This window comes from Trematomus bernacchii, unplaced genomic scaffold, assembly GCF_902827165.1.
Source record: "Trematomus bernacchii unplaced genomic scaffold, fTreBer1.1, whole genome shotgun sequence".
Lineage (NCBI taxonomy): Eukaryota > Metazoa > Chordata > Actinopteri > Perciformes > Nototheniidae > Trematomus > Trematomus bernacchii.
This window is the reverse complement of record NW_022987851.1, coordinates 10891490-10917170: the sequence shown is the minus strand read 5'-3', so window position 1 is coordinate 10917170 and position 25681 is coordinate 10891490. Positions and strand designations below refer to the sequence as shown.

At 39.6% G+C, this 25681-nt stretch overlaps 1 protein-coding gene across 1 annotated transcript in view; it reads right to left on the bottom strand.

Annotated features, from left to right (window-relative positions):
- Nucleotides 1–25681, bottom strand: part of zgc:77784 (uncharacterized protein LOC402947 homolog) — a 48774-nt gene that overhangs the window by 3273 nt on the left and 19820 nt on the right. The window contains 20 exon segments of the mRNA XM_034113160.1: nt 108–433; nt 1799–1937; nt 4073–4363; nt 4459–4592; nt 4675–4714; nt 5501–5719; nt 6708–6885; nt 8795–8913; nt 9462–9678; nt 9888–10009; nt 10325–10491; nt 12825–12993; nt 13217–13298; nt 15638–15843; nt 16269–16440; nt 18360–18484; nt 21580–21707; nt 23010–23062; nt 23064–23149; nt 23815–23935. Of these exon segments, the coding sequence (XP_033969051.1) occupies nt 108–433; nt 1799–1937; nt 4073–4363; nt 4459–4592; nt 4675–4714; nt 5501–5719; nt 6708–6885; nt 8795–8913; nt 9462–9678; nt 9888–10009; nt 10325–10491; nt 12825–12993; nt 13217–13298; nt 15638–15843; nt 16269–16440; nt 18360–18484; nt 21580–21707; nt 23010–23062; nt 23064–23149; nt 23815–23935 (3094 nt within the window).

Here is a 25681-nt window from a genome sequence, read left to right as displayed (position 1 = left end):
ACTTACTGCTGGGTAACATCATAAACTAAATTATACACGACACTGTGTGGTTGTGCGCTGCCTCTTGGGGAGTCACTTTCAAAGATGTGAACTGAATATGAACTAACCTTTTCCGAGGCTTTCCCCCTTGAAGTCTTCCGCCCATTGGCTGGTGTGGTACACCTTCCCGGGAACATGGGCCTTGGTGTTGGTAAACAGATTTGGGTTGGACTGGGAGACCTCGGAGTGCTGACGGGCCAAGAGGTCAAAGTACTGCAGCCGTGCGATGTCGCTGGGCTGGAGTGTGTCTCGCTGCGGGGAAGACATCAGTGTTTCTGAGAGGAAAGGCTCGTCTGGTTTGGAGGGCAGGCTGGACAGCTCCTCCCTGGAACTGTCCATCAGGTAGGTTCTGGCAGGCAGCGGAGGACACCAGTTCTCGTCTTCCTCCTCAGAGCTAGAGGACAGACAGCAAGGGTTGGCAGCATAAGTTAGTGTTTCAGAAGGATAACACTGAACATGAATTTGAATTACATGTAATGAATGTGAATTAAACAAGACCTGCCACAACGCCATGTGGGCCCTGTTCATCATCTTAGTTTGAAGCTAGTCTGCTTAGAAATGTAAACTAAAACATCCAAGATACACATTTAAATGTTTATTTTTCTACACTATTGTCTAGATTTCTCCCAAATAAACAAAGGGTTAACATTAGAAGCCTAATTTGCATATTTAAAATTTCACCAAAATCAAACAATGATTTTTATCCTGGGTTTACCCAATGTTTATAACAGAAATGTAGAGGAACAAATGCTGACATTTCTTAACTAGCTCTAAACACAAAAGAACAGCTGATTGAGAATATCATTAGTTTTCAGATTTTTGGTAATAAACCAAGATATAGGAGAAATGAAAAAGATCAGAAGTTATCACAATTTATAACAAGACCGGTTTCAGACACACACGTCTTTACCAAAATGAATTGCAATCAATTCAAAAGCTGTTGAGGCACACAAATATCAACCTGCTGGTGACATTTGAGAAGAATCCAGGGGATCACACATCTCATAGGTAAACAATCTTCTGTGGGCCATGAATATCCGTACATAAATAACAAGGCAAGCCACTAAATATTTTAATCTGGACCCAAGCAGTGGACAGACAAACCAAGAATGGCATCCATAAAGACATACCCCAGTGACATTGCCAAAAAAAAAGCAGATTATGGAAAAGACGAGACAGTATATGAGTGAGAGGATAGTTAGTTAAATAATTTCTTTGCACGGTTATATGTAAAGGAAAATGTGTTTAGTGTGAGAGAGAACCCCCTCCCTGATTTGTGCTGTCACTTTAGTGCTGTCAGGGCTATTTTAATGATGGACGTGTCATTCAAAATGGAAAGTACTAATCCAAACTGTCAGATCGTGGCTAATGTCATTAAAAAAGACACAACACAGTCAGAACAGCCCTCCGATCCCACCCCGTTATATGTCCGCAATCTATTCTGTCAGAAGCAGTTAGAGGAGCCGCCCGCTCCCCTCTGAAGCCCCGCAGCTCAATCTACTCACTGCCTGCAGACACTACTGTAGTTAATTTGAAAACTCCCCAGACTCCAAACTTCACTGAAGTTTAGTTTGACAGCCTTGGCAGAGTTACAGGGCAGGTTTTATATCCATCTGCCTTAACTCTCTCTGTCATGAAGGTGAAGCCTTGATTCTATAAATAAATGTAACATTAGATGGTGGTACAAAAGCAATTGTGTTCTTAGAGGAGGATAAAAGGGCCTTGATGTACAATTTAAGTGAGTCTAAATAAGTCTCACCTGTGTGGCATCTCCTCTCTGTCTGTCTTGGCGAGACCTCTCTCTTTGTGGGCAGGAAGAGGCAGCGACAACACATCCACCCAGGTGAGAGGAGCTGACTTTGACGAAGACCCCGCCGACCTCTGCTTTACCAGTTTATCTGTAAAGACAAAACACAAAAGGTCATATTGTTTGCAAGATGTGTATTTCATATCTCCACCCTGTGGTTGAAGCCTGTGGCTGTATTAAAGATAAATATGCTTTAAGATAATGCAGCTTTTAAACTATTGTTTGTCCATGCTTTGCCTATAATTGCCTGAAGGACATTTATATTCGTTGACTGTTTTTTATGGCATGTTACATTAATTTGATTATTGACTTGTGTTTCAAACACATGTACATGTATATGCTTCAACATTTAAAAAAGATGCATGTTCTTTGTATTTCTATAGCATAGGATTGTTGCAATTAGTGTCAGAGGAAGGTAATGCTGCTTTTCAAAAGGAAAAAGCACCGGCAACTTCAAGTTATGCGATGTCTCAGTTAATTGTGCAAATGGGCCTTAATCAAATCTCAGGCACCATTTTCACATTCATTATTAGTGCGAATGCTGTTTACAGCATTCCACTATAGTTCTTCGAATCTTCGAATCAACCAATACTTTAGCTCTCAATAACCTCAGCATACTTTCAGCTACAGAAACCATTCAAATATCAAACTATTCAGCCTTTTCAGCAATCGATGGGAAACTTTCAACTTTTTTAAAATATGCTTTGATCTCAAAACAGAGTGGAGGACAGTTTGAAATTCGCCGAAAGAAATGTTTTAAACCTGCCATAATTCCCAAACCCTACACTCCTGAGACATAATTTTCCATGAAAAATGTAGGAAAACCTCTCCTAGGTTGGGAAATAAAAAATAATTAAGAAAAAATATTAAACAAAATGCCTCTTGAGGGCATGAAGAGACAAAAATGTGTCAAATATTCCACCTAGCTCGCAATAGACTCCCATGTAAACAATTTCCGGATCTTTCTTCAGAACAGAGAGAAGTAAACTTTAAACAAACTGCTCCCATCTCCACATTTTACACACAAAACCCAAAAAAACAACATATATCAGTTCATTGGGGTTCCCTGATGCTCACGGTCTGTTCATTTTTTGATAGGAGCCATAGTTTTTGAACAGGTGGCAAAATTGTCAGATATAATCCTCAATGCATTCTTAATGGGACTCAGTGCTGCAGCTGGTAACCATGGTGTTGCTGGGCAGATTGAAACCTTTGATCTCTGGGCTCACACAGGTGTTATGATTATTTGTTATGATTTTGTTACGCATTTTCTGCAGGAAATGCATTTTCTAGTTTAGATTTCTTTGTTTTTTTGTTTTTTTGGTGTCTAGTGTGAAGTCTACAGTATATTACATACAGAAACATGAAGTCATACATGTTCTGTATATTTATGAAAATCAAGTTTACCTCTTTACAATTAGTGCACAATGACTTGCACATTATTTGAGTAAGGCATTTGAACTTACATCATCATCAATATTAATGTTTGGCATAATAATGTGTATCAACATGCATCAAACACGGTTTGGGTCAGCAGTAGTTTGAAATCATTGTGCACGCTGCGCTTATCTACTGGTAACCATGGAAACAATACTCAAGGTTCATGTCGCAATACACAGTAATTCTCGGATGAAACAAACTTGGCTTAAAAGTAAAAATATGAATAAAAGTTGATTTTCCTTTGTTAAATTGCAAAATGAAAGCAATGCATTTACACATTCCAGCTGTGTCAAATCAGGTGAGATATTTCTTCACAGTTTTATTAACTTTAAATGATATAAAGCAAGGGTGTCAAACTCAATTTCATCGCGGGCCATATTAGCATTAAGGTTGCACTCAAAGGGTTGTAACTTTAAGACTGTATAAATACATATATAAATATATAATATATATAAAATAATGTATTATATTACATTATTGCCTCTGCATTGGATTATTATCGGATAGGGTAATACGTTCATAATTAACTACGTCTGAAAGCAGAAGTCTAGGGCAAATAATTGCAAATAATTGTAAGTCTCTTCAGTGCGCATGTCACAAAATGAGATGCATTGTGGGACATATTATTGGGAACATGCTTCTGTAAAATGGCATTTAACCGTATAATAAACGTATAACGTTCTTTGCAAGCTCTTGCGGGCCAAATAAAATGAAGTCGCGGGCTGGATTTGGACTGTCGGCCTTGAGTTTGACACCCCTGGTATAAAGGGACAGAAAAACCCTCACCTGTGTTTTTCTTTGAATACTGAAGCTTGGCATATTCAGACCCAGACTGGCCGGACTGGATGGTCCACTGGTCCAGGTCCAGCTCCAGACCCACGAGGCCTGCATTGTTTGACAGGATGGGGTTGCTGCTGTAGGGGTCCGGGCCCTTGTTGTAGGACGCGCTAGAGTAGGTGTCGTAGTACGCCAGCAGGTCGTCCTCAGCGGTGGGGTTGATGGTGCTGTAGATGGGACTGTCGTTGGACCCCGTGCTGCGTTTCGCTGTATGGTTTGGGTAGTTCATGATGCCGATTTCTAAACAGCAACGGTTGTTTTAACAAGGACAAATATACACTCAGTACTGTGAAATTAGATATTTCTCCATACACTCAAATTCAGAGAGCTCTTACCGTTATAATATCTGTCTGAGTCCAGTTTTCCAGAGCAGCAGTTGACAGAGTCTTTGCTGTGAGTGAGGTTGGGATTGGGCCAAGAGTCAGCCAGCCAGGGGTAGTTGCCCATGTTAGATCCTAACAAGCCAGGCCTGGACATAGAAGTGAGATTATATCAATGCTTTGTACATCAAATACATAAACATCTGTGTCGAATCATAGTTTTTATTTTACCCTCCATTGAGTCCAGATCCTTCACTGTGAGCGAAGCCAACTGGAAAAGAAAGCTCTCAATTATTTATTTAATCCAAATCAGATAATGTTGTTGTCTAAAGAATGAAAAAAAGACACATAAACGTTTTTAAATCAATATTTTATAAACATATACTTTTGACCTACATACTGTAAACACATCTGCTTCATTATGCCTGCAATACGTAAACATGCAAATCGTATTTGATCAATGAAGCTTGCTTGTACAGTCACTAGAGTCGATGGCATCTGAATAAACAAGATATACTGTACCCAAACAATACAATCTTTATTGATAAGTATGGAACTAAAACTAATTTTTAAATATTTATGGGAAAATCAAATTGCATACGCTTTCTCTTTGTGCTTTTGGCAGTTCATTGAGTATTTATGAACATGTACAAATATATCAAAGTCAGAAAATAACTGATGTGTTTATGTGCTACTGCGCCAAAAGGCAAACACAATCTCAAATAAACAGCATACAGTGCTTACTGTTTACTTTTGCATTAGTGTTTTCCTTTATTTCTTCCACAAAACTGCCTAGTGGGGATAAATGCATTTTAATTAACTGGATATGCAGCACAAGTGCGTTCAAACTGAAATGGAGAATATTCATCACCGCTGGAAATATCCCCAGCGGTATATTAAGAACTTGTCACTTAAAGTCTGTTTACGTTTTTTTCTTTCTTATCCTTTTCATGGACAAGAGATTTATAATATATAAGATATGACAGCATGTGACAGAGTGCCACTGAAGGAGTTCTGAAACCATCCTTAAGATAATTTGAAGAGTTCTCCCAATTACCTGCCGGTGTGTATGCAAAGGATGTGGTGTAGTGTCCCAGCTGCTTCCTCCGGCGATGGCGGCAGTACAGCCAGCCGCTGAAGCCCGTCAGCACCAGCCACGCAGCCACACCCAGCCCCGCGATAAAGGCCGGCTGCCGGACTACGCTGGTGATCTGCTCCGATATGCTGAGGCTACCATCTTTCTTCACAGACGTAGAAGACCTGTCCAGAGGAAGAGCTGAAACAAAAGCAGTAAAGTTTAAGACAAAGTGGAGTGTTGTTCTTTATCTATGCATCTTGGTGGTAAAAACAAACGTATCACTAAGAACAAAATGAAGTGTCAACAATCCAGTTTTATTTTACTTTAATGAACAATTCCAAACAGCAAAAGTAATTAGACTATTTAAACAGTTTGTTTATGAGGCTAGCAGCAAAGGTTACCCTCTTGGAAAAATGGGTTAACACTTCCAATGTGGAACATCTAAAGTTCATCCTTATCTCAAGGTATGAAAGCTGCAGTATTAGCACACACTTTTGAAAGTGGCATAGATTTTCTTATTTGAGCAAATAAGCGTATTTCCCAAATTGCCAAATAGTCCTTTAAGTTGATTATACATCATAACTTAATGTCTTTCTATTCTTGATTTTGAAATCTGATTATCCTCTTGTGAAGAAGCTTAGCTTATGCCTTAAGCCTTGAAACGGGCAAATAGCATAGCCTAACTGTGTCCAAATGTAACTAAAAGAGAAGTTTTTGGTACCTGATAACAAGTTATGTGTGACACACATAGACCTCTGATTTTTTTATGAAGTTTTGTGATCACATGGGTTAAACAAACAGGATGCCACATGGTAATTAGTGAGTTGAGCTGGATTTTGGATTGTGGATTTTGTTACATCTGAATAGAGCCAGGCAGGCTGTTTTGAGGCTTTATGTGGGTCATCCCTGTTTTCATAGGGTCCCTATAGTTAGAGAGATGAAGGCTCTCTTTGTTGTTAATTAGCAAAAGAACAAAGGAAGATGGACATTTTGAATGTAAAAATCGATGTGGAGAAATCAATTAGTAAAGTCAAGATTTTCCACAACTTACAGTAAGCATGCCTCTGTTGTAAAGTCACTCACACAGCATATTCAACATTCCACATACAGATCATTAATTTGCGGTGAGCATACCTTGCAATATTTTCTCTATCGTTAGTGTAGTGTAGCAGTTTGAGTGACTCACTAATAAGCAGGCTGACAGGTGGGCTGTGGGCCCCCACTCCCAGGCTGGTGACAGCAGCCAGCACCACGGTGTAGGGGACGTCAGGCACCAGGTCGGTCAGCAGGATGGACAGCACCTCTCCGTCTACTGTCCGGTTTATCTGGTGCTCCTGCTCCATGCTGCTGCCCAGACACCACACCTGATCCACGGCACACAAAGAGGCTTAACGTTTGAATCATGTAAACCAGATAAAGACGCTCATTTATCTGCAAACCCTGTGCTGAGATGTTATTATAGCAAGACAGGCACTGAAGCTTTATCTGCTAGTACACGGTGGGGATTGACGACAAAGATTCAGCAGAGATGACAGATATTTCAATGCAATGACAGTTGAAAGCCTGATGTTGCAAATGTTCGTGCCTTTAGGCATTCACTTTATTTATTGGGTGCGTTGCTTTTCCATTGAAGTTAATGCATGTTGGATTTATGTCTTTTAAAATCCTGCAGTGGGAGAAACTATTTTGAATTCTTAAGTAACAGTACCACTAACAATAAATAGGAAGTCAAAAATAACAACAGAAGTTCATAAAAAGTTCCCAGAATATTTTTGAAATAACTGTAGTAATAGCATACAGAATACCGTTTGATTAAAAGCTCAAATCTTTATCTGCAAATACTATCTTTTAGTTGTATAAATGCAGTGGAGTAAAAAGTATAATAATTGCCTTAGTGCCTCACAGCTAAGTTTTTGTATTGAAGGAATCCTATAACAGCATACTGCCAAATCAATAATCAATTAATATTTAGCATTAAAGCCACAGTGAGGCTTGAACAAAAACCTTGTGTGCCGTTCTCAGCTAATTGAATGTTTAAAAGGGATTAAGCATGATCCTTGCCTTGGGCTGATGAGCCCACAAAAGGCTCCGGAACTTCATGATCAGACTTGTGAGGTCTTCTCACTAACTTTCTACATGTAGACGCAGATGGGCAGAATAAATCAAAACAATAAAACTGAGTGTTCCTATTTTTCCCCCTGATATAGCAGCCTGATGATTAGTAATCAGTGTTGTGCTCATACTAAGAGACAGATAATCAGAGCTCACGCAGCAAACAGATGACAGGGACAGTCCGTGTTCAATCTGATGACAAAATTGTCTTATTCTGCGCCAGCAATGCATGTACTGGCAGCACATAAGATGCATGAGTAATTACTAATTGTTAATTATAATCAGTGTTTTCCATCAAAGTATCCAAACAACAAAGTTGGACACCATTGAATAATGAGTGAAACAGCATGGATTACAGAACAATCTTTTCCAGTTTATTTATTTATACATTTGGGTATCTGGAGTGCTTGCCCATAAACTGGGAAATAAGACCTCCCAGTCAGTTTGTGGGTTGCCGGAGTCAGAAAACATAGGATTAAAAAGGCTATTCAGATTTGTTTTCTTTTGCTATGTCAAATAAAGGCTCATTTTAATATACCGCCATCCATCTGACTATCTCCACCTATGCCTGAGATCTAGCTTTGCAATGTCTCTGCAAGCCAATCAGAGCAGGCATACATGTGTTTAGGAGCGGGCCTTAAAGAAACAGGCTCAATAGACAAACTGTTCAGACAGAAGATTAATACTGGGATATTTGAACGGACAGTATGAAAAGAATATGTATTTTTTAGCATTAAAGCAAGTAAACATGTTTTAGTATGAACCCAACATTTTTTCTGTTTTTCTGTTTTATTGTGTTGCACTGTTGGTGGAGCCTGTGACCTAAGATTTTCATCGTCATAACTACACTGTAGCTATGTACGTATGACTAACAAAAGCCTTGAACCTTGAACGTTGAAATACAAGTGTGAACCTGCAAATGAGCATAATATCTCCACTTTATAAAGCAGAAATACAAATCAGAGAATAAGACGGACAGGTCAAGTTAATTTAACTGTCCAATACAACAAATTACAAATTTGCCTCAATGTGCTTTGCATTCTGTACAGCTCGAGACATCCTCTGTCCTTTGACCATAAATTAAAATTAAAATATCCCCCAAAAACCCTGTCTAATAGGGGGGAAATGATGGAAAGCTCAGGAAGAAGGCTGCCGTCTCACCTGGTACTCTCGAATGATGTCGCTCTGAGTATTATGAGGCGGAGGATCCCAGGACACACTGATACTGGAGCTGTCAGTAAGCTGAACCACTGATACAGCCTGTGGAGGTGCACTTAAAACTGCAGACAGAGATAAGAAGGAAAATGACATTTCTACTATAATTAACTGATATCAGTGTTACGGTAGTGCTCAATTTTACAGGTCCGTATTTTCCAGATAATAATGACCGAGAGGTTTCCTTCAAAGAACTATGTAATCTGGTGCTTTTGTTCTGGAAAATAGGAATGCCCTTGAAAGAAAGGCTCAGTTTAAATCCTATTAAATATTCATTATTTATTTATTTAATTTGGGAAATGTTATTCTCGATATGTCACATTTGACACGTTCAGCTGAACTGCTACGCACTGGCTCTCCTAATTACACTTGCAAATGAAATATTCAAAGTAAGCCAATTTAACACTGTCAACTCAAATCACATAGTTATTTTAAGGGAAATGTTTGTAAGAATTTATTGGAAAGTTATTGAATATAAACTAAAAGAGTTACCTACTGTGTATTATTCCTATAAGGACAATTATATTATCAACTAATATCAACTTACCCATAGTTCTTCAGCTTTACGTACAATTATATGCTTTCGACAAAATTACGAATAATCATTTCTTACCCTCCTCAGGCGTTCGCAGCAGGATCATGAGGCTGTCGTGTCCCTGTAACTCATTGAAGTACGGCCGTATCTTGACCTCATACTCCGTGCTGCTGTACAGATCTACTAAGATGGTGCTGTGGTCAGACGTGGCCTCCACATCCTGAACCAACCAGGGGCTGCCGATTGTTCGGTAAAATATACGATAACCCTGAACGTAGCGAGACTGGAAGGCAACCTGCAAAATGTTGGTGAGAAAAATAAAAAATAAAAAAACAGAAACAGAGTTTGACATTTGTATGAAACGCAGCTGTGCTTGTGCTTCTGGTTAATCTGTTTTTGTCACGTAATGTTCGGAGGAGTTTTTGAAGTTAATGTTTGGAGATTAGCGTGTCCTAGCCGACTTTGAAAAGTAGACTTTTCCCTCCTGCCAAGTATTCAACTCACAGTCCAAGAAATCCTGGCGCTGGTAGGAGACAGAACCGCAGGCTTCTGCAGGTAGACAGACACTTCCCCTAACTCTCTCTGCACCTGTCTGTGGTCCACACCCTGCTCTGTAGGGCTCCCATCTGAAACAACAAAGACATCCATCCAGCCCAGGCACAATTAAACAGCTAACTAGAGACTATTCAGCAAAAAAAGGAAAGCTGTTTGATGAATTCAACATTGCTCAAGGCAAAAGAGCATCACACTGGGAAAGCAATTAGTTTTGAGATTGCACATGAAAAGCAATTTTTTTCCTAATCATGTAGCTCATTATCTTGCTCCCAGCTTCAGAACCTTGAATTTTGAAAATATAAAATGAAATCTGGATTCTACAGTAGGACACATATTATGCAAGAGTATACCCAGAAAAAGAGGATTTGTTTGCTTATGTAACTCACCCTGCGTCCTGACAGGCTCTGAGATGGGGCTGGGGTCACTGAGGCCGTAAGAGTTGACTGCTCGGACGATAAAGAGATAAACAGTGTTGGGGAAGAGTCCGATGACTGTGTGCCTCTCCTGCTTCACGTGGTCCGCCACCGTTTGCCACGTGCTGCCCACTGATTGGCTACAGGAAAAGAAACAAGACTATAAAAATATGGCCAAAAAAGTTTCTTAATCTCCTTCTCATGATCATTTAACTAAACCCATGTTGTGTCACAAAAAGACAGAATTTCACCATGATTACCTTTTTAAGTGTTTTGGGAAGTGTAAGATGAAGGTCAAGATCTTTATCTGGAGGATGTTAGAACATAAGGTTTAAAAAAGTAAAATGTGCCACCCACTCTGTTAACACTTTTCCAATCCTGTTACAGTATCTCAAGTGCGAAAATTCCTTATCGTGTTATCTCGAGATAATGATCACAACTCTAGGCCCTTTGCTGATAAACTGATTCCACCGATTAAAGTGGAACAGGCAATCACCGGCGGAAAAGACATCTAATTTGATTTAATGATATAAAATATGACATATACTTTATTTGTTTTATTTATTGTTATAAAAACATGTGTTGCTCTCTTGTGATTATGAGTAAACAAAATGTGTTTTCGGAAGGTAATGACAAATTAATTGGGATGAGTGCTGTAGCTAAAGATTGTTTTCAAAATCAGTTCATCTTTGACTTGATTCATTGTTTGGTCATAAAATTCCAATCACGGTTTCCCAGAGCACTTGGTGACAGTAAAAGTCAGTTAAATGACATAAGACACTACCATAAACTGTAAATAGCCATGTTGACCTGATAAATGACAGCTAATTAAATTGCTAAAAGATAATGCTGCTTTAATTATCGCCAACGGACAGATGACTAATCGCAGTGACTTAAAGGAAATAGGTTGACATTCATACTATATGATCCAGTTTCACCAAAATCATCTTAGACCTGTAAAGCTTACACAATTCTCCAGATAGAATGTATGACCGCTAACCAAATGAACGCAAGAAAGGGAACAGAACATTACAAACAATATCTTTATATAACCACGTCAGCATCTGAAACCTTTTTCCGGCCATTATTGTATAAATATACTTCTATCAGCTGAATCTTGGGTCCATGAGACTCTACAAAGTTGAATTCCTTCTTTTTATTGCAGAAGGTCGTAACGACAGAATCTGAATGGGTCCTGGGAGGATACGATGACATGGTTCTGTGCAAAGTCAGGCACAATCACACAGCGAGAGTGCAATTTAAAATTTTCTTCAACTCCATGGAGGGGAAAATGGCGAGGTAATTACGACATGCCGCTTTCCTCCTCAATGTTTCCTCTGCCACCCTTCTCACCAAATGTTCTCCAGAGAAACAGTTTTGACATTTAAATAGGGTCATCCAGCTTTCAGAGTCATCAGAAACTGCATCTGTAAATGGGTTTGGAGCCGCTGCTTTTACGTAAATACTCCTCGAAGATTTCTTTACTTATAAATTATACAGAAACGTTTACTGTACTGTAAACGAAGAGCCAAATATTTTGCCTGAAAGGAAACACTTCTAAACAATGTGCTGGTATTGGAGCATGCAACATTATTAGGATCTTCATTATTAGCTCTGCGTGCAAGTATGCCACACTAAGCTTTCCTTACAGACAGCGCTAACTGGACTTTTGTGTGTGTTTGTGTCTGTACACCCGGCCTGTACCCTTTCGTCTGTAATGAGTAAGCTCTTCAACAGGGCCAGCACCCCCCCTTCCTTTGCCCCAGGACAGGACAGAGCTGCCGAGCTGACCACTGCAGTAATCGTCTCTTCTTTCACTCACTGTCCGTCTCACTAAAGCCTCTGGTTGGTTGTTAGAGCTGCTATAGCTCTCCTCGGGATTGCCACGGCTAAATACTGATGCAGTGAGTGTCACGGTTCCACTTCAGTACGTCACTTAACAGCACTGTGTCTCCCTCAGGCAGAGCCTGAGATATATTTCCCAACTCCTAATGACTCTAAATAAAGAAGACTTCATAATGTTGGAATAGTCAGAGAAAATGAAACAGAAACGGAGAACACTTTGTGTACAGTTGAAATAGCTACAGATACGAGCACATATCTCTCAATGTTAAAAAACCACATATTTTGGGACATTATATAAACATTAAATTATTTGTTAGTAAATTATTTTTAAGAGATACTGGTAGGAGAATATTTTTGTATCTGTAGAAAGCCAGGCTAGCTATTTTACCCTGTTCCCAGTCTTCAACAGACAGCAATATCAATCTTGTCTATCTATACATGTAGGTGTCAGCCATACATACAAACAAACCTACATGAAACTTTAAAAACAATGTCTGTGCATCGCACGGTATCGATCCCTCCAGTGTCAAAACTAAAATGTACAACCTCGTTCTCATCTACGCTTTTCCCAACGTGTCAAAGTATTCCTTCAACTGGTCTTAAATAATGGAAAAATATTTTTGTGTACCTGAAGGCCTCGATGATGTAGGAGGTGACAGCGGCCCCGCCTTCGTGAGGGTTGGACTGCCAGGTGAGTGTGACGGTGTTTTTGGTCACGTCCGTCACTACAGGCTTCTGCGGAGGCCCCGGAAGCTGGATGAACTCAGAAGCTCTGGATAAAGAGAAAACTCCCTCCTCTGTTTCAAAAACAGGAAAAAAGCACAGTTTCAACAAACCAATAGGTTCATTCTGATACAGGTTTTCACTGAAACTGAAGTTTTGTCCTGGCCTGGCTGCAGACTGTGTTCATAAGAAGAATATAGGCAGAGTGTGTAGTTCCTTAAGCGAGGTGTAGTGTGGGAGTGACGGAGTGTGAAGTGTAACAGAGAGACAGCGTGTGGAGAGTTGTGGAGCGAGTACCTCTGACAGTCAGCATCCCACTCCAGCTCGACTCCCCTGTGGCGCTGGATACTGCGCATGTGTACATCCCAGAGTCTGTTTCCTGTTGAACAGCAGTTAACATTTTAGACAGACACCCCGAAAATGGGAAGAGAACAAATGCTGCAAGCAGTTTTTTATATTTGTAGGAGGTTTTGGATCCATTTACATGACTTAAAGAATGTCTAAAGCTAAATCAATATATTCTCAAGCTGTATGGAAGTAGTAGAGTATACATACATATTGCAATGAAAACATTGAAAATGTTGACTTTAAACTAAATGTATTAGGTCAAAAAATTTCACATAACTGTATTATCTTAGTTGAAACAATAGTAATACGTTGAACCTAATATTTTTAAACTTAATATTATTTCTTTCAACTAATCTAAAACAGTTATGTGCAATCTGTTGACATAATACATTTATTTTAAAGTCAACGGTTCAGTTTTTTCAGTGTGTGCTTACTGGAAATACCATTTGATGTACCAACTACTTATTTTTACGTAGTAATAGTCCCAATGTAGATCCACAGTAAATCATTATTTTTGATCTTAAAGAGAACTAAAGAGTTTTCTTTAAACCAGCAGTATGTGTTAATTGGCCCTTGGAAAAACAAGGTGTACTGTAAACAACCCTGTTTAATTATCACTTGAAATAGTTGGCAAACCTGTTAGCAAAAAGTGACTCATTGACACATCTAGCAGTTACAAAACACATGCATCCATTTAGAGTTGGGTTTGAGTCCACGTAATGATGCAAATCAAATATTCATGCTCTTTTAGCTCAGGTTTTGGTCTCTTACTCCTCAGGGAAATAAGTGACTCTAAATGCTCCAGTGTGTTCACCAGGTAGTTGCTGCTTTTAGACTAAAAACAGCTTCCCAATACTGATGGGAGCAGCAAGAGTGAACAAAACGGGAAATGTTTGGGCCATAAAACCTACACAATGAGCCGACAGACACCAAAAAGCTGCCTAGAGCCTGAGCAGAACTGCAGAGTCGGGTGATAAACCAGCTTTAGGTAAAGGATCCCAACACTTCTTTGACCGCTGCCTGGTTTGCCATCATCTTAAAATTCACATATAATCCATGCATATCTAAACTCACTCAGTATTCTTCACCTCAGCAGCTCTCAAAGCTCCGTTGCTACAAACCATGAGAGTTTATATTATGACTTGTATGTGCCTTCATGCTTCACTGACACAGCTCTGTCCTGGCTGAGAGCCAGTGTGCTGGAACCATCATGAGACCGTATGAGATCATCCGCCGCAGTGTTGACCTCTGGCTGACAGACTGCACAGCGTGTGCGCAGATGAACTTCTTTAGATGACTTCAACTGCTGCTAAAATATTGATGGCTTGTGGGGGCACCATCAGGTAAAATATTTGTAGTCCCTCACTCGTCAACTCCACTCTGCTGTTTTTCCCCTTGTCATCCCCTTGATGCCACACTAATGCATCTCTTCTGTTCCATTGAGCACATTGGCATGGCAGATTTACCCCGCCTCACTGGTGCATTGGACCAAACCTTAATGCTTCAAGTTGCTGAGCACCACACCCGGAGTAAAGCGGACGAGAGAGGAAGTGAGGAAGCATATTTGGAGATTTAATTAAAACCCGGTCAGATGATTAATCGTCTATCGCCATTAAATTAACGCAAACAATGCTGCTTTTGCTCCGTCCAGCGTGCACCGGCTGACCTCCAGGTGGGGTTATAGCATAAAGGGGATGCCAATTGCTCCTCCATCAAAGCAGAGCACATTAGCATTTACAAACAAGCACCTTCATTAACATTACAATTACACACCGCATGAGCACATAATTACGCTGGAGAGATATGCTCTGCCTTAGAGAGATTGTTCTTTGAAACTCAGTCTCACCTTAATTTCACAAACTAAAACGGAATTTATAATGGAATAGGGAAAAAAAACATGTTGCCACATGGGATGCAGAGACAGTGAAAGAAGGTCAGACAGGAAGGTTTACAGTACCCTGAGCTGCTTTTTTGTAATTTACATCAGTCACACAGTCAGTTTTTCCTTCCGTTTGACAGCGAAACTCATCCTTTTCACGCCCTTTCCAATAAATGACACACACACACACACACACACACACACACACACACACACACACACACACACACACACACACACACACACACACACACACACACACACACACACACACACACACACACACACACACACACACACACACACACACACACACACACACACACACACACACACACACCACACACACACACACACACACACACACACACACACACACACACACACACACACACACACACACACACACACACACACACACACACACACACACACACACACACACACACACACACACACACACACACACACACACACACACACACACACACCTTTATGTCTGTGATTTGCAAAGTGCCATTATCCATCAAGGTCAGTCGGGGTTTATTTCCCAGAAGTCTCTCTCCATCCTTCTCCCATGCAATCTTGACTGAGGACCCTCCGATTACACGGCAATGCAGCTGCGCCGTTGCACCGCGAGATACCGTCTGATTGGCTGGTCCTTGGCGAATGATAGGCGGGACACGACCTGAAGGACCTACCAGTTTGATGGGAGAGGACGCAGAATATTATGTTTGTCCTCCAATCAGATATACAGTGGAGAAAAGTGGTGAAACAAATTTGGAAAGCAAACAAAATGCAGATAGAAAAAAGATTATAAAGTTGCCCGCCGCTAACAGTGCAAAGGGGAACATTAATTAGATGCTTAGTAGGCAGAACAAAATAGGCCTCATAAGACACAACAAAAATAAAATCAGGTGCTTGCAAACAGTTGAAAGAAGAACATTAAGCCTCAGATTCATTGCTCATTCAGCATGAGGTAAGTGTTTTCTTTCTTGCTCTTTATGAGTCTTATTGTTATGCATCTCCCAGCAGTAGTAATTAATTAGTTTTAACCTCGTTAGCTGATGAAGAATAATCCTCCACCAGGTTCAAACGTGAGTGTGCGTACTGAATTCTCACCTCCCTCTACCTCCAGCAGTGCCTTGGTCAACACACTTCCTGCTACACTGATGGCCTGGCAGATGTAGAAACCAGAGTCCTCGGGGTGCACGTCAGCGATGGTCAGCTCTCCGCTCATGGAGACAGAGTAACGGCCAGACTGTGATGGGGGCTGGCCGGGGAACAGCAACATCTAAACACATAAAGACACAACAGAACAGAACATATAATTAAGGCTATGTTGTGTCTGTTCTTCAATTTATGTATTAATTATCTAATATATAAAATGGTATGACATTGTGAATTACTCCAATCATAATTCCCCATGGCGTGAAGTGACATCTGCATTCTGTCCTATTAAACATCAAAAACATATTTGATAAGATCAGAGGAACATCTTTTTGGCATTGTTGATGAATTAGTAGTATCAAAACTACTATTGGAACATCATTTTTTTGTTGGACTGGGCTAATTGTTTTAGTATTGAAACTAACAATTATCCTCATCAACATTAATCTGCATATCATTTTCTCTGTAATTGGTCTGTAATTTTCACTGTCAAGATTTCCTTTCCTTTATTAATTTCCCTAAAATGTCAGAAAATATATATTTTTTTAAATCATAATGTTTCAGAGCCCAAGTTCACATCTTTAAAACATGTGACAAATACAAATGTGACCTGATGTGGGCCCTTAATGAAAAATGTACAAAATGTCTTGGCAATCTATCAAGCAGAGGCACTTCCCTCCAAAGCGGGAAAGTTACCCTTGGTGGTGCTAGAAAAAAACTCAGGAGATCCCCAAAGTCATTAGGACCCATATTTCTAAAACTAGTGCAAATTGATCCAATAGTTTGACGGATATATTTTTTTTTAAAATCATAATGTTTCAGAGCCCAAGTTCACATCTTTAAAACATGTGACAAATACAAATGTGACCTGATGTGGGCCCTTAATGAAAAGTGTACAAAATGTCTTGGCAATCTATCAAGCAGAGGCACTTCCCTCCAAAGTGGGAAAGTTACCCTTGGTGGTGCTAGAAAAAAACTCAGGAGATCCCCAAAGTCATTAGGACCCATATTTCTAAAACTAGTGCAAATTGATCCAATAGTTTGACGGATATTTCAGTCTGCACCAAAATGCTGGGGTGACAGACCAACATCCCAGCTAGCATGGGCTAAAACTGTAAGAGATGGTTATTTTGGTGTTTTGGGGATGATGCCCACTAACAGAGAATTAAACGCTGTCCCATTCTGTGTTTTCTTTTAAGTGAGACGTATGAGAACAAGGGGGAGGGATGCACTTCAATCCAGTCAGCCATCCATTTCATTCCTCTAAGAGGCTTAGACTTTGGTGGAGGGACTAAGGTTATAGGGCTAAAGATAATCCCCCCCCAAATGCAGCAAAACTATCTACAATCAGCAAAACCATTCCTCGGCCTTCCTGCAGACGGGTGGTACTGGGTATACTTCAAATCTGAAACTGAACTTCCTGTTTGCTCTCTGACAAGCTTCTGAAAACACCTGAAGCTGCTTCACAAAGCCTCTGATCTCAGCTGCTGTTGAGCAACAGGGTATTTATAGTTGGGTACAATCTAGAGGGAGGACAGTGTTTGCCCTCAAGAAGCGCTTCGCTAAACGCACCTGGTGTACTTCCTGCCACCTATTCCTCCTTCATTTCTACTTCATCAACTCCTCCTCATTACTCTCTCAAACTTCGGTTACTAGCGAGAGAAAAAAATGTCTCGCCAACGCGATAGCACAATGCCTTCCAACACTTTGTCTCTAGTCATATCTCTGAGCCAAATGCAAATGTGAAGCAATCTCCTGTTTGTATATCGCCTGTTTCTCTTAGAAAAAAGTGTGAACAACCTAAAAAAAGTGTCAGAAAAACTATGATTAAATCGGTGAGTCTTTCTCGCTTTTAAAAAAAAGAAGGTGTGAATTTATGTTAAACAATTCAGTATGAGTCAGTTTTACAAAAATCCCCAAACGACTGTAACAACCTGACGCTGGTTGGTGTGTGTAGTCCTTCATTGATTTGTCAACAGGAAATGAATGTACTGAGTGTGAATATCTGCAATATTCAAAGGATCCTCTGTTCCCTTCTCTTACCTGGCTGCCCTCTTTCTGCCAGAAGATTGCAGGTGGGGGGTTTCCTGTTGTGCCGCATTCGAAGGTGACGCTCCGGCCCTGGCTGGCAATCTGGTCTCTTGGCTTTGACGCAATCTGAGGTGGTACTGGAGGAGAGAGAGAGGTGTGACCACCAAACGCCTTATTTCAGCATGAAAACGTCTCAAACTGCTGCCCTGGTCTCTATTTCCATTTGGGAATCTACACTTGATGTTAACAACTGGTGGAAGAAGTATTCATTTCACATTCATAATACTGAATAATGAGTGAGCCAATAGCATTTTACCGTTGTAGCTGGATAAGGTGGATTTGACACATTTATATGCAGTAGTGGTTCCCAACCTATTGGTCAGGTAGCTCTAAAGGGTAACAAGATAAATCTGATTGATTGTGAGATGATTAAAGAAATCAACAACCAGCAATCATTTCTGGACATTTCACTAATCTTGGTGAATTATGTAACAGTTTTGCTTCTTTTGGAAATGTAAAGTTTTTTTAAATCATGTGACAATGATCAAGAATCAAACGCTGCTTTTATGTAGGGGATTATGACTCATGACCAACCGTTGGGAATTACTGGTCAAATCTATAAACAAGCATTGGATTTTAAAACTCTTGATTTATGTTTTTATGTAAAATAATAATATAACAATTATAATATGGCTGACAATAGCTGTGAAATAATTGCAGTGGAGGAAAGCTAGTATCGATAAGGCACTATCGCTCTAAACAAGCAGAGAGTTGCCTCTTTAACCTTCTGAGCGTTTTGATCTATCACTGCACTGTCATCGCCCTCTCATCTTTAATGAGAGACATCACCTTGGTGTCCTCTGAAAATAACAAATCATCGCAGCGCTCGGCAGAGGTGTTCAGATGACATTTGCTCAGTTATTTTTGGAAAGGTCTGGGCAGAGCTGCCATTTTATAGTTTGGGTCGGATCATTGGGTTCGCCACATCATCAGATCCTCTGTGGATTTACACTGACCACTGCCTTCTACCTCCCGGCTGAATAATTGGCTCACGCTTCCTGTCAGATGAGAAGCTTCTCCAGTCTGGATTCATCCTTTCTACACATCTCTGCACAGCGCATATGCCAAGGCACTCACACGTAAGAGAGCAGGCAAACACATATTTGGCACGATACCCAGGGTATCTGAGTCATCTGTGCTGTCTCATAATGTTCTCACAGAGAGCATGTTCACAAACACAGAAATCATTTCACACTTTTATCAACGTGTTTGATTACATCTTGCTGATTTTATTCTTGAGATGCTCTAATGTCTTTAAACAAATCTAACGTGTTAGTTTCATACACTTATGGTAACATGGGGGGATGCACAATATTGGATCTTTGCCTCATTTTTTCCGACTTCTTTTTTTGTCGATGCCTACATCATTATATTGTAGGCACATGTTTTTTTCAATATCAGTGCAGAGTATCAAGTCTTTCCATTAGACAAGAAATACTTTTTTTTTTCCAGTGTGTTCTCTTTAACACAACAGTTACAGACTTAGTTTTTGTATTTTTGTTCACCACTTTTGTTTTGTAGGTTAGCTTGGATTTACCCTGATTATAAAATGTCTTGAGGTTTTCATTGAAGAAACCTTTCCTCAAACATGAGTCATGAACCTCATGGTTATTAGTTTGAGGAGTACATAACATAATACAAAATCAGCACAAGAGATGCTAAGATAATTACTAATACTGATAAAAGCAATAATACTAATAATAGTAATACTACTTAAAAAGGGACACATCACTAATTCTATATATCATAGTTAGTATAGCTATGAGGAATATACATTTCTTCTGCAGCCCTGGAGCAACTTCTGTCAAGTCGGAGAAAAAAAAAACTCTGATGTTGTCAAAGAGATTTCATCAGGTTGTTTTGGGTCAAGCTTGCGTCTACAAATGTGTATCAGACATTTGAGACACAGACAAGGATGTTACAAAAAGAAATCCTACAGAGTTACATAAGAGACTAAAGATTAGGATATCTCTTCATTTGATGCAATTAATTTTGATCATTATTTCTTATCATATTTGTATTCTCTTATGAGTCCCCTGATGTTATGGAAGAGCTGGAGGTCCCATTTAATAATAACTCTGTCTTATCATTGAGATTGTGAAATGACGAGTATGGATCCACCCAGAATGATTAATAGTAATAAAGCAACAACAGTTATATTTTGGTCTGAAAAAAAACCTCAATTCAAATCATGTCCTCATTTATAAGTAAGAACTTAGTTGTAATTAAAAACCTTTCAGTTGTATTTTGAACTTCTGAAGCTGCAATTGAGAGAGAATTTATACAGCGTCTCACTTTCTCTGACACTCCTCTCCACACAGCAGATGTTTGTCTCAGTCCTTAATCTGTTGTACATGAAGTCACGGGCTTACTTAATGCCTGACTGCAGCAACAGGCATGTTGTTCACAATTCAATGCCTAATGGAGGAACTTATTTACACCATTACACATTGATTCTTGATTTAAAAACCATTAAAAACATCATACAGAGGAGAGCACTTTGTGAAAAACACGAATTAGCATAAAACAAATGCCTTTCGTTAGAGAAGAATTCAATGGAAAGTGAACTTACAGAGTGGGCCGACTGGAATGATGATAGGGTTTGAAACATGATGGAGAGAGATGGAAAAATAATGAGATGGATGAAACACTGAGCGACAAAACAAAACCGGTGGTAGCATAGAAAGAGTAAACAAACATAAAAGAGGGAATGGAAAACTGCCCGGTTTGGATTTCATTTTCACTGATAAAAGCATTAGTGGAGGAAGTCGACTGAGACTATTGAGAAACCAGGAGACACAGAGAAAAAGAAAAGGGATACGTAGAGGGCGAGGAAGCGAGAGGAGGGAGATAAAGAGACAGGAAGGGAGAGAGGGAGGGAGTCATGTCTTATTAATACAGGGACTGCTCTCTGGCAGTGAGTTAAAGCACACATCTACCAAACATCTGTCAAATGGCGTAATCCATACGGTTTAGCATAAGCTCATGGCATCACCGCTGGACAGGGACTCAAAGATACAGTGATATAAAAACAGAGGGCATTGAACAGGAAATGGTAACCTGTTTTTTTATGATGCTTTTGCTGTGTGCCTGTAAGCCTGAACATGAGCTTTTTTACCATGCATGCATGCGTATGTGCGCACATATACAATATGCATGATGTGTTGCTTACCGTGGACCTGCAACATGGCCGAGGCCTCCGTCTTCCCCACACTGTTCTCAGATGTGCAGGTATACGTCCCTTCATCCTCCTCTTTCACGCGGAACAAACGGAGACTGTTGCCGTTGCGGATTTCAAACCTGGGAATGAGAAAATGAGAGATAATGAAAGATCTAACAGAGAAACATTGCACAAAGAAAATTACCATGCTAATCTTCAAAAAAAGCGAAGAAAATATATGCCAGTAGCATGAGATAGTGTCATTTATTTCGTGTCAATCAACATGTTGCTAGGGTTTTTATTCAAAATCAAGTTGTATTATCTTGAAAGGAACTGGAACAATACGCCTTATCTGCCTCAGATATTGTCACAGGTTCCTGGAAAATTCTTGGAACAGTTGAAAATCAATTAGAAACAAGTAAGATTGGTTTAACCCATTGACGGATTTTCAATAGATTCTAGGAAAAACAGCATATCATTTCTTAACAGTACATTAGTTATAACGTTTCGATGGATTTTGAAAAGGAGAGTTATTCAAAACACCAAATACATCCACAGTAAAGAAAGCTTATTCAGTTGTGGTAGTCATTGAAAGGGGTATGTAGAACAAAACAATATGAATTACTTATAAAATATAGAAGCAGAAAAAAATAAATACAAGATACAAGATAACAAATTAGGTGTGAGACTGATTATAATATAGCTTTTTATAAACATGAGAAACAACCATTCAATGAATATGTTAGCATCACAATTACCTATTTTCAAAGTAGACCAATTAACCCTAATGTCTGCACATGAGGCAGTTATCTCAGCATTTTAACCTTCTTGACGTTTAATTATCATTTCATTATTCTTTATGGCATTAACTCCCACATCAATGTCAGCACCATAATGGGACAATCCACTCAACAGCTGTTGCAGAGCAGCGCTGCAGGGAGGACATATATAAACATAATTTGTATTCATAAATGAAATAAAATATAGAAAACCTGTATTGTATAACCTCCGCTCAACATAGTGTTGGTTGAACTTTATAGGTTATTTGTTAAATGTATGTATTATTTCAGTTTCATTATATGAGTATAAAATGTAATTATTTAATAGGCTTAGCTAAATAAACATTCATTTGAGTTTAAATGGAAAAAAGGGTGAAACTGGTCACAGGATGATTCCCTCAACTAATGAACCCTCTTTGGTCCCTTCCATTTATGAATTTATATTAGCAAGCTTATGGGAAGACGTAAATTAATGAAGAGTTATTATGATTTCTGGGTCACATGAGTTAGTAATCCAGTGCCCGACGCGCCTCTGATGAACTGTATTTCTTATTCAGCCTCAAAAGAAGCTGTACAGATGATCATCAGCAGTCTGACTCTCCATTGGTCCATCCATGACCAATGGAGAGTCGTCTGGTCCGTGCTCATGTCAGTCACTCTCACCTCCCGCGGGGAAGCTCTCCTTCCTCTCGCCGCCATCGGACAGTGGGGGGGGGGATCCCCATGCACCTCACACAGGAAGTCGACCGTCTCTTCCTCCATGACCACCTGGTTCACCGGCCTCCGGACCAACACAGGACGCTCTGCAGGAGACATGAAGTGTACAAAATGTGCCTATTTCTTACACACTGTGCCTCACTATAGGGAACATTTCTGTGTTTTCATTTTCATCATTGTGGCAAGCTACTGGGCTTGTTTTCATTCAAATGTTAGTATTCCAACCTCAGTTCCTATTATAAATGAAAACATCTATTATAAACAGTATGAACTGTTTGACACTTTGAAACCCATTAAAAACAACACTTTCGATCCCAGAGCCATTAAAGCTTTCAATCATACTTTCTATTTTATCTGGCTTCAAATCTAGAGCCCTTTTAATTTCTTTCACTATTTTCCGCCAGATTGAGCCATTTTGCTTATGATTGCAGTATGGGGCAAATGCATTCTATTTTCCTGATTTCCTGCACTAAAAAATGAACTTTTTGATTATCATGGACATTTAAAAAAGTGGCATTATGTGAACAAACTGTCATTAAAAGGGTTAACATTTAGAAAATAAATGAATCTTTTTTTCTTGTGATCATGACTGAATATGGAGATTGGACTCTAAAAGTGGGAGAAAATATGAATATAACCTCTTTCATGGCAGTTTTTGACGTAGACATTTATAAACATTGGAGCAACTTTGTAAAACCAATGATGCACACAGGTTAAAGGACTTTATGCTGCTTCACAAACAATTGCTCACCATACACCACCAGCTCCGCAGGATCGCTGTCCCTCTCTCCCACCATGTTGGTGCCCACGCAGACGTACATGCCAGCATCGCTCTTCCTGGTGTGAGAGATCATCAGTTTGCCCCCACGCATCTGGAAAAGAGCACAGTGACAGTTTCAGAGATTAGTCTGGAAAGTGTCCTGAGTAAAGACATCCATTACATCCATTAAAGGTGGGGTAGGTAAGTTTGAGAAACCGGCTCGAGATACACTTTTTGTTATATTCCATGGAATGCTCTTAACATCCCGATAGCAATGAATATCAAATTCTAGCGCACTCGAGCTGGTTTCTCCAAAATTACCTACCCCACCTTTAAACAGCCTTCAATGGAAAAAACAATAATTCAGTCATTCTGGTATACTTCTGTATAGTATCTGATGAAACAAAGTATTTACACTCATCACTTGAAGAAAATCACTAACAATAATAACCTTTTGCTTATATTGTTTAATACTGTCACACTCACAGAGGCCATTTGTCTTTTACTTTTGATTCTTTAACAACACATTGATGTAAGACATACATACTTTCTCTTGAATGACATTTTCGATGCTGGACTTTTGCTTTTAATTAAGACATTCTATATTGTGGTGCAGTATTGTGACTTTTACTAAAGTGAAGAGCCCGAATAAAACACCATTCTTTTACTAAAGCAAGCACTGTCCTTCATCAGCTTCATCAAGACATTATAAAAGCCTTTCAAATCCCCAGGAGATGGTGTCCAGCTGTTGATTCCACACATGAGGAGAGAGAACAAAAGTGACAACAAAACCCGAGATACTTTCCAGTGAATAGAAAACCAAGGTGTCTGCATTGCATAATGTTCTATAGAAAGTATTCAAGTCAGTGTAAATGAGTATCTCTGCCTTTCTCCATGAATGCAGAATGATGGTGGGTTTGTAAAGAAGCGCTGGGCAACGCCTTTCATTTGCTGCATCTTTATGCTCCTATCTATGTATGGCCATGTACACTCCTGACCCCCCCCCTAAAGATAAGGATAGTGATATTCTATAGGTTTCCTATTACATAAGAACCAAATAATCTGGTCTATTGTGTCTATGTCAAGGCCATTAGCTCCTAGACACGTTGAAAGGTAAATCTAACACGTGCATGTGAAGAAGTTTACTTTAACAGAATTAAAAAGTAAATCGGCAGGGGTGGGAGAAGTACTCATATCTTGTACTTAAGTAAAAGTAGAAGTAGCCTACCAGAGAGCAGGAATACTTACAAGTAAAAGTTCTGCATTCAAAATGTTACTCAAGTAAAGGTACAAAAGTATTATGCAGATCGGTCTATTTCAGAATATTAAATGTATTATAATTATTGATGCAGTAAAGGTGGGGTAGGTAATTTTGGAGAAACCAGCTCGAGTGCGCTAGAATTTGAAAATACACAGCCGGAAGAAATCTGCTACTTCCTTACAGAGCCCCTCCTCCAACACACACGAACGCGCACATGACCAATGAGGGCACGAGATAAGTTTGTGCACAGATGGAAGGCTGACAGGCAGGTAGGCCATCCAGTTATTTTAGCCGGGCCGGCTAAAATGATTGGTCGTGCTTTTTACAGTACTACGGCTTTCACAGATGACATTTTTTAATGGATTTTTTGTCAAAGCACTTAAGATATTCATTGCTATCGGGATGTTAAGAGCATTCCATGGAATATAACAAAAAGTGTATCTCGAGCCGGTTTCTCAAACTTACCTACCCCACCTTTAAAGTGTTATCAAAGCTGGTAAAGGTGCAGCTAGTTACTGAAGGGTAGCTTGTGAGTCTTATTTGATTATATACATCTAAAGATGTGAAATAAATGTAGTGGAGTAAAATCACATGATT